The 10,356-nt window shown below is 38.4% G+C and overlaps 2 protein-coding genes across 2 annotated transcripts; both read right to left on the reverse strand.

The window, feature by feature from the left end:
• Positions 1 to 2,543: 2,543 nt before the first annotated feature.
• Positions 2,544 to 2,959, reverse strand: LOC107474312 (uncharacterized). The gene is made up of 2 exons (XM_016093937.1): positions 2,764 to 2,959; positions 2,544 to 2,719 (listed from the first exon to the last, which is right to left on the reverse strand). Exons 1-2 carry the CDS (start codon positions 2,957 to 2,959, stop codon positions 2,544 to 2,546), a joined length of 372 nt encoding a protein of 123 aa, XP_015949423.1.
• Positions 2,960 to 3,603: 644 nt separating this feature from the next.
• Positions 3,604 to 4,311, reverse strand: LOC107474311 (uncharacterized). Its single transcript, XM_016093935.1, has one exon. The coding sequence runs from the start codon at positions 4,309 to 4,311 to the stop codon at positions 3,604 to 3,606; it is 708 nt and encodes a 235-aa protein (XP_015949421.1).
• Between the last annotated feature and the right edge of the window lie 6,045 nt (positions 4,312 to 10,356).

Consider the following 10,356-nt stretch of genomic DNA (forward strand, 5'->3'; position numbering starts at 1 on the left):
ACTTGTTCTTAAATCGGATGAATGTGATGATCCGTGACAATCATCATCATTCTCAACTATGAATCTACCTTAGATTAAGTATTTATCTCTTGGATTCTTTAACCGGAATCTTCGTGGTATAAGCTAGAACTGATGGCGGCATTCAAGAGAATCCGGAAGGTCTAAACCTTGTCTGTGGTATTCTGAGTAGGATTCAATGATTGAATGACTGTGACGAGCTTCAAACTCCTGAAGGCGGGGCGTTAGTGACAGACGCAAAAGAATCACTGGATTCTATTCCGGCCTGATTGAGAACCGACAGATGGATAGCCGTGCCGTGACAGGGTGCGTTGAACATTTCCACTGAGAGGATGGGAGGTAGCCACTGACAACGGTGAAACCCTTGCATACAGCTTGCCATGGAAGGAGCCTTGCGTGCTTGAAGAAGAAAACAGTAGGAAAGCAGAGATTCAGAAGATGGAGCATCTCCAAAACCTCAACCTATTCCCCATTACTGCAAAACAAGTACTTATTTCATGTTCTTTTACTTTTCACAATCAATCCTGATAATTTCTGATATCCTGACTAAGATTTACAAGATAACCATAGCTTGCTTCAATCCGACAATCTCCGTGGGATCGACCCTTACTCACGTAAGGTATTACTTGGACGACCCAGTGCACTTGCTGAACCAATGTTTCATCTATTACCTTCTCCACTCCAGCCTCATCACACAGTCGCTGAATGATGCTTGGGAAGACTAACCTTGTGCTATCCTTGGTGCTTTTCAGCACCCTATGGATGTTGGTTGCTATCATCTCCCCCAAATTGATGTTCTCCCCCTTCATTATGCTATAATTAGCACAACCCTTTCCTAAGTTACCTCCGAAGTGTTGGAGGTGGGGTTGAGGGATCTTCTCACAAAATCTAGCCACTCTCTAGCTTGAGGGCATAAGTCTCATCTTCTCAGCTGGTTTGGCCTTCCATCTTTGTCATTAATCCACTGGACATTGAGGACATAATTCTCATTCAAGATCTATTCAAAGCCAGGATCAAGTTGCTTCACCCTTTCTTCATAGCTTCAGGTGGAACTTGTGTGCTTTACCCCTAGCATTCTGTCCAAACTGGTAGGGCTGTAGTCAATGCTCTTCCCCCTCACATAGCTTTGGTAGTCAAATGCTTGACCCGATTGTGGCATGGCGTTGGCATAGAACTCCCTCACTAAACTTTTCACCACCTTCTTAGGTAGGTTGCACAAGATTGCCCAACCGCTCCTGTTAATTTTGATGTTGATCTCTCTATGCTCGTCTCTCCCTAGTTGGAAGCCAACTTCAGGGATTATTTGTCTCTCACTCACCCACCCATAAAACTGGTTTTGGTGGAAGAATGAGAGAAACTTGAACTCATTGTAGCTTGAAGAGCCTGAAGAAGCCTCCTTGGTCTTTCTCTTCTTTGAGCTGGTGGCCTTTGGTGGTGCCATTTAGGTGTGAGGATAGGGTTAAAAGAGTGATGAAAAGGGTAAAGAAAGAAAGCAAAGCAAGGATTTGCTTCAACACCAAACTTAGGACTTGATTGTCCTAATCAAGAAAGCAAGAAACAAAGAAAGAAAGAAGGTAAAGAAAAGGGGGTAGAGGTTTCAGCTCATAGGAGAGAGTGTGTAGTGTGGAGAAGAGGGGTGGGTGAGTGTATTATATAGAGGAGGGAAGGGAAAAATCTAGAAGGTGTGAATTGGAAAAAATTTAAAGCTTTCACACTTGGAAGTGGCGCCCAGCGTGGGGAGAAGCGCTAACCCCAAACTGTTCAGCTTTCTTCGGATTTTTGAGTTCCAAAGTGTGAAGTACACTTTGACTCCTTGACTTGATGAGTGATTAATGTCATGTCGGTCCCACCTTTCCTGAAAATTTAGGTACACAATCCATTAGTGATCAAAACTTGATTCAATTTCCTCTAGTTAAATAGCATTTAATTTGTGTCTTTTGGACACCAAACTTAGGTTCATTGCATATAGTAATTGGTCTCATGATTGAACTTTATTGTATACATTATGATTTGAATAAAATTAATTCATTCACACCCTTCCACTTCCATTTCATATGTACACAATAAAGCAGCCGTTTCATTCACCCACCAATTTACTAATTGCATTCAGACATTAATCGATTGGGCTGGTCTTGTATGTACGTATGGGTTTCTTATGGTGATGGCCAAACCAAACTTAAATTTGGGCTTACTCATAAGATTAATTCAATTGTTTTGATGTAAGCTCAAAATAAGTGGGTTGGTGGCCACACCAAACTTAGCTCTTTAGCTAGTTAATCAACCCAATTAACAACATCATATAATGTAGCATGCAAGGTTGTATTTCCAGCAAAACTAGAAAAACTTTTGAAGCTAAGTTCAAAGAAACTATCAACTAAAATAACTAACAACTGAACTGAAAAATAAACAACCTATGTAACTAATCATAAGCTAATCTAGAAAGCTTGAAATTGAAAAGATATAAATGTTGGGGTGCCTCCCAACTAGCGCTTCTTTAACGTCACTAGCTTGACGGTTCTTCCTCTTCAGCTGATGTTATAGTTCACTCTTTGCTCATCTAGTGAGTCTCCTAAGTAGTGCTTGAGTTTGTGGCCATTGATAGTGAAAGTCCTCTGTGTTTTGTCATCCATAAGCTCTACATGACCATAAGGACAGGCCTTGATGATTGTGAATGGTCCAGACCATCTTGACTTTAGCTTCCCTAGAAAAAATTTGAGCCTTAAGTTATATAACAACATTTTTGACCTTCTACAAACTCTCTTCTTGCCAGCTTTTGATCATGCCATCTCCTTGTTTTCTCCTTGTAAATCTTGGCAATTTTATAAGCTTGAGATTTGAATTCTTCTAACTCATTGAGTTGCAAGAACCTTCTTTCTCCAGCTGCTTGATTATCAAAGTTCAACATCTTTAGAGCCCATAATGCTTTATGTTCAAGCACCATTGGTAGATGACAAGCTTTTCCAAACACCAATTGGTATGGAGACATGCCAATAGGTGTCTTAAAAGCTGTTCTATAAGCTCATAATGCATCATCTAGCTTCTTGGACCAATCTTTTTTGAGTTCCCAACAGTCTTCTCAAGGATTCTCTTGAGCTCTCTATTTGAAATTTTAGCTTGAGTATTGGTTTGTGGATGGTATGGAGTTGCTACCTTGTGCTTGACACCATATTTGAGAAGGAGTGTCTCTAGTTGCTTGTTGCAAAAGTAAGTTCCCCCATCACTTATAAGAGCTCTTGGAACCCCAAACAGACTAAATATGTTCTTTCTCAAGAAATTAATCACCACTTTGTTGTCATTTGTTGATGTTGCTATGCCCTCTACACATTTGGACACATGGTCCACATCCACCAATATGTAATTGTTTGAGTATGAAGGTGGGAATGGTCCCATGAAATCAATCCCCCAAACATCAAACAATTCCAACTCCATGATGAATCTCTGTGGTATTTCATTCTTTTTGGGTAGGTTGCCAGCTCTTTGGCACTCATTACACCTTGTTACAAACTCCTCTGCATCTTTGAACATTGCAGGCCAAAAGAATCCACACTGCAACATTTTGGCTGCAATCCTTTCTCTAATAAAATGTCATCCATAGATAGATCCATGGCAGTGCCAAAGGACCTCTTGTCCTTCCTCATAAGAGATGCATCTTCTTAGAATCCCTTCAGCACACTTCTTGAAGAGGTAAAACTCATCCCAAATGTAATGCTTGGCATCATTGATGAGCTTCCTTCTTAAGTACTTGTTGAAGTTGGAAGGTAACTCTCCAATGGCCTTGATGTTTGCTATATATGTGAACCATGGAACCTCTTGAATTATCATCAATTGCTCATCCAAAAAGCTCTCATTTACCCCAAGGCTGTGTGCTTTATTCTCCTCATGTGGGATCCTTGATAGGTGGTTAGCCACCTTATTTTCTGCTCCACTTCTATCCTTGATTTCGTTGTTGAATTCATGGAGTAGTAGGATCCATATGATCAGTCTAGGCTTGGACTCTTGCTTGGTTAACAAGTACTTAAGAGCTGCACGGTCAGTAAACACAATGACTTTAGAACCAATGAGGTAAGATCTAAATTTATCAAATGCAAAAACTATATCAAGGAGTTCTTTTTCTGTGGTGGTGTTGTTTCTTTGGGCTTCATTAAAAACCTTTCTAGCATAATAGATGACATGCACTAGCTTATCTATCCTTTGTCCTAAGACAACACTAATAGCAAAATTTGATGCATCATACATCAATTCAAAAGGTAAATCCCAACGAGGTGGTGCTATAATAGGTGCAGAGGAGAGCATACTTTTAAGCTCATCAAAAGCTTGAATACATTCTCTATCAAATAATGGTACATTAGAGACAAGCAAGTTGCTTAGGGGTTTGGCAATTTTGAAAAGTCTCTAATGAACCTTCTATAGAACCCAGCATGCCCCAAAAAACTCCTAATCGCTTTGACATTGCAAGGTGGAGGTAATTTTTCAATCACTTCCACCATGGCTCTGTCCACCTCTATGCCTCTTTTATATATTCTATGGCTAAGGACTACCCCTTCGGTAATCATAAAGTGACACTTTTCCTAGTTCAAAACTAGCTTAGTCTCTTGGCATCTATTGAGCACCAAGGCAAGGTGGTGTAAGCACTTAGGAAATGAGTCACCAAACACTGAAAATCATCCATGAAAGCCTCAATAAACCTCTCAATCATATAAGAAAATATGGACAGCATGCACCTTTGGAATGTGGCAGGTTGATGAGCGGATAATTTATACGCTTTTTGGCATTGTTTTTAGGTAGTTTTTAGTATGATTTAGTTAGTTTTTAGTATATAATTATTAGCTTTCATGAAAAAATCACATTTCTAGACTTTACTATGAGTTTGTGTATTCTTCTATGATTTCAGGTATTTTTTGGCTGAAATTGAGGGACTTGAGCAAAAATCTGATTCAGAAGCTGAAAAAGGACTGTAGATGCTGTTGGATTCTGACTTCCCTGCACTCGAAATGGATTTTCTGGAGCTACAGAAATTAAATTGGCACGCTCTTAATTGCGTTGGAAAGTAGACATCTTGGGCTTTCCAGCAATGTATAATAGTTTATACTTTACTCGAGATTTGATGGCCCAAACTGGCATTCCAAGTCAGCATAAAAATTCTGGCGTAAAACGCCCAAATTGGCACCAGAATTGGAGTTAAACGCCCAAACTGGCACCAGAGCGGGTGCTTAACTCCAAGAGAAGCCTATGCACGTGAAATCTTCAATGCTCAGCCCAAGCACACACTAAGTGGGCCCCGAAAGTGGATTTCTGCATCATTTACTTATTTCTGTAAACCCTAGGTTACTAGTTCACTATAAATAGGACCTTTTACTATTGTATTTTCATCTTTTGATCATCTTTGATCTTGGGATCAGGTCTTTGAACCCTTTTTTGATTGTTTCATGTTATTTTGGAGGCATGTCCAATTCATCACTTATGTATTTTCAATGGTGGAGTTTCTACACCTCAAAGATTAAGGTGTGGAGCTCTGCTGTTCCTCATGAATTAATGCAATTACTACTGTTCTTCTATTCAATTCAAGCTTATTATTATTTTAAGATATTCACTCGCACTTGAACCTAATGAATGTGATGATCCGTGACACTCATCATCATTCTCCCTTATGAACGCGTGCCTGATAACCACTTCCGTTCTACGTGCTATAGCTTGAGTGTGTATCTCTTGGTCTCCTGGTTCACGACGCTTGGTTCCCTCTCCTGACAACAGAGCCTACCATTTAGTGCGATCAGAGTCTTCGTGGTATAAGCTAGAATCAATTGGAAGCATTCTTGAGATCCAGAAAGTCTAAACCTTATCTGTGGTATTCCAAGTAGGATCTGGGATGGGATGACTTTGACGAGCTTCAAACTCGCGAGTGCTGGGCGCAGTGACAGTGCGTAAAAAGATCAATGGATCTTATTCCGACACGATTGAGAACCGACAGATGATTAGCCCTACGTAACCCGTATCTAAACCATTTTCACTGAGAGGACGGACGATAGCCATTGACAACGGTGATCCCCCAACATATAGCTTGCCATGGAAAGGAGTATGTAAGATTGGATGAGGACAATAGGAAAGCAGAGGTTCAGAGGGAACAAAGCATTTTCATACGCTTATCTGAAATTTCCACTAATGAATTACATAAGTATCTCTATCTTATTTTATGTCTTATTCATCTTTTAATTATCAAAATCCCATAACCATTTGAATCTGCCTGACTGAGATTTACATGATGACCATAGCTTGCTTCAAGCCGACAATCTCCGTGGGATCAACCCTTATTCACGTAAGGTATTACTTGGACGACCCAGTGCACTTGCTGGTCAGCTGCACGGAGTTGTGAAGAAAGTGTGTGATCACGATTTTGTGTACCAAGTTTTTCGCACCGTCACCAGGGATTGTTCGAGTTTGGACTACTGACAGTTCATCTTGTTGCTTAGATTAGATAATTTTCTTTTTATTTTGTTCTTCAGAATTTTTAAGAATGAATTCTAGAGTTTAAGATGATATTTTTATCATCACAGGAGCTAGTTGATTCCCATCAATTTGGCTGTTGTATGTAATGTCTGCTGAAGCTTGTTTAGCCTTGTCTAATTTTTTTTAGACTGAAGCTTTAGACTAACATTGCATGATTCTTGCAATTCTTATTAAAAATTTTGAGTTTCTCATTTTCTTTTTCAAAATAATTTTCGAAAAAAATACAAAAAATCATAAAATCATAAAATCAAAAATATTTTGTGCTTCTTGTTTGAGTCTTGTGTCAATTTTTAAGTTTGGTGTCAATTGCATGTTTTCATTTTTCTTGCAAATTTTCGAAAACTCATGCATTGTGTTCTTCATTGATCTTCAAGTTGTTCTTGATGATTTTCTTTATCTGATCTTTAAATTCTCTTATTTTGTGTCTTTTGTTATTTCTCATGTGCATTCTCAATTTGTTAGTGTCTCTAGTATGAAAAATTCTAAGTTTGGTGTCTTGCATATCTTTCTTTTCTTAAAATTTTTTTCAAAAAAAATAAATGTTCTTGATGTTCATCTTGACATTTAAAGTGTTCTTGCATGCATTGTTTATTTGATCTTAGTTTTTCATGATTAGTTTCATTTTGTTGTTTTTCTCTCACATCATTAAAAAGTCAAAAATTTTTTCAAAATTATGTCTTTTCAAGTCAATAATACAGAGAATTGAAGATTTAGAACATACAGCAGAGGAATCACAGAGAAAAAGCTAGGTGTTCAAAATGCCCAATGAAAAAGGAATGCTGCCATACTCAACCTTTTTCAGGAAAAAGATTCCCTACAATATTTTAATAGCAACAAATCAGCCAAAAAGGCTCAGTTTAATTTTCTGTACCCAAAAGAACCGAAATTAAAAGAAGCAATGAACAAAAAATAAGCAGAAAGTGGAAAGTGTATTTCCGCGATGGTTTATACCCAGCACAGATGCTATCTTGTCAGGTGTTATGTATATTTTCTGATGGAAAGTTTTCAGGCATCCATGATAGTCATCATAGCAAGCAATCAATTCTCTTAAGAGGCTGTGAGAGACGTTCCGGGACATGTGCCAACGCACCAAATTTTATTTCTTCAACAATATCTTCCTTTTCTTGACTCATTTCCTTGAACACCTTTGCTATTGCCTTTTCCTGGCATCTGCAATCGTAAGTTTTCTGCAAGGTTTTGAAATAGAATGTCACGATATATTTATAATACAAAATAGATTTTATTCGAATAAAAGCAGAAAAATATAATTAATGTGTGCGTATGCTTACGTTATAGGCTTCTCCTTTTTTGTTACCATTGTCTTCTTCATTTTTGCTGTAAGAACAAAAAAATTTGGTCAATACTTCACTCAATACACCGACAAGCACAAGCAAGCATATTTTAATCAAGTGAATGAAAATGTCGCAACCCACTGAACCAAACTCCCTTGATGTACTGAATAAAACACGATAAATAATGAAACACCTAGAAAAGTATTTCTGCATGCAAAAGAACCTAGCTGAAAACACTAACATTCAAGTGATTCAAAATTAGCAACACCATTAAACTGAACACAATTCATGTTTTGAATAAAATGTGATAAACATTTAATCAGCAAGAAAATTAGAACTGAACACACTAACAATAAAATGAATGAAAATGGCCAACTTCACAGAATTGGACATCATTCATGTTCTGAATAAAACGTGACAAACATTCAATCATTAAGAAAAACATTTATGCTTGCCAAAGTGGTGCGTGAAATTAGAACTCGCATAACTTCACCGGCAAGTGCACTGGGTCGTCCAAGTAATACCTCAGGTGAGTGAGGGTTGATCCCACGAGAATTGTCAGACTGAGCAAGCAATAGCTATATTGTTGGACTTAGTCAGGCAAATAGTAAAAGAAAGTTGTGTTGATTTAAACGCATATATCAATGAAGCAAGAAAAGCAAGAGAAGATTGGTGTAAAATCAATATAAAGAAAATAGTTAAGGTCGCGGAGATGTTTATCTTTTCGATACTTCTTACTAACTATTTTAAACCCTAATTTCTTAGCAGTTTAGTCTCCTCCAATCCTACTGAAATGCCACAGACAAGGTTAGTTATTTTGGATTAAAGGGTGAAGTTCAGAAAACTAGTTTAGTGCCACAAAAATCCCAATTACTCAAAGCTAACCAGATTCTATGTCACATATCCAAATTAGTCTAGGTAATTCGCAATTTAGGAGGAGTGTTTTCAAGCTGTAGCTCAAGTGACCTTGGTCAGAGTATCACAAGAACTCATGTAGAAAAAGGGTCATACTTCTGTTCCACCCAGATTCATAAGATTAAGAACGAAAATAACACGTTAGAGTTGAATCAAACATGTATTCAATTAGAAAAATAATAATATTAATCTATAGAAATAAACAGAGCTCCTAACCTTTACCAGGTGATTTGGTTGCTGATGACCTATAGGGAAAAAAGGGTTTTAAAAGTATAGAAGAAGATCTGATGATCCTTAACCTAAGTGGTCTCCTCCTTAAATAGTAAATGCTAAACCTAAAAGATATTATTTTAAATTAAGAATTTCAAAGATAAGATAAGATAAGCCTAAGGAGTGCTAAATCCACTTTAGAGGCACAATAGTATGTGAAACAGACAGCAACCTGGTGTTCAGTGATAATCTTGGCGTTGAACGCCCATGGGGGAGGAGTGCGTTCTAATCCTTTGCTCCTTGGTTGGTATTGAATGCCAGTTTGGGCGTTCAGCACTGGGAGTTACTCCTTCTTGGGCACTAAATGCCAGGCTCAGTGTTTAGCGCCAGATTTGACAGTGATTCCAGAAAAAAAGTGATGGTATTTTTGTGGAAAACGAATTTCCAAACACACAAATCTAACCGGCAAGTATACCGGGTCGTATCAAGTAGTAAAACTCACTTAGAGTGAGGTCGATCCCACAGGGATTGATGGATCAAGAAACTTTAGTGGGTGATTAGTTTAGTCAAGCTAACATTGAGTGAATTGTGTGAAATGTGCCCAACAGAAAGTAAATTGCAAGGAATTTAAAAGATACAGAAAGTAAAATTGCAAGTAACTTAAAGAACAAGAAAGTAAAATAGCTGAAACTTAAATTGCAAGAAATGTAAATTGCATTAAATGTAAAGGGGAGTGGGTGTTGGAAATTGTTCCGAGGGTTTACCTGAAACGTGCAGCTCGGTCGTCTGGAGAGGCCCGAGGTAGGGGTTTGGTGACCCGAGCTTGATATGAGGAATGGTTGGTGGTTGTACCTGCAATGACACTCCGATGCTTAAGTTAGCATGGGTCCAAGCAGATATGTGTGTAGATTTGGAATGAATGCCATACCTGGGTGCTCCAGTGTATTTATAGTAGTTTGGCAGTGATCTTCCCTGGATAAGATATTCTTATCTTATCTTATCTTTTGGGAGTTTTATCTCTATCTTTGTGGAACCGCCTTTTCTAGGCCTTTTCGGCCTTTAGGTTTGGGCTGCGTTCCTTTTGATGGGCCTTCCTTGCTCTTTGTCCGAGGTCCGACCTTTAGGTGTGAGCTTGAGGACAAGGTCGGACCTCTTGCGAATTTGCCGAGTTGGAGGACCCCGGTCAGGGTATGAACAGACCCTATTAGATATATTCTATTATGGTCTCTCTGAATTTTCGAAAATGTCATTGGATCATTCTGCAGGTGGATCTATTCACCTGAAGAAAACGCCTGAAGAGGCTCAAGAACTCATTGACATGGTTGCAAACAACCAGTTCATGTATACCTCTGAGAGGAATTCCGTGAATAATGGGATACCTCAGAAGAAAGGAGTTCTTGAAATTGATGCTCTGAAT

This window comes from Arachis duranensis, chromosome 2, assembly GCF_000817695.3.
Source record: "Arachis duranensis cultivar V14167 chromosome 2, aradu.V14167.gnm2.J7QH, whole genome shotgun sequence".
Taxonomy (NCBI): Eukaryota; Viridiplantae; Streptophyta; class Magnoliopsida; order Fabales; family Fabaceae; genus Arachis; species Arachis duranensis.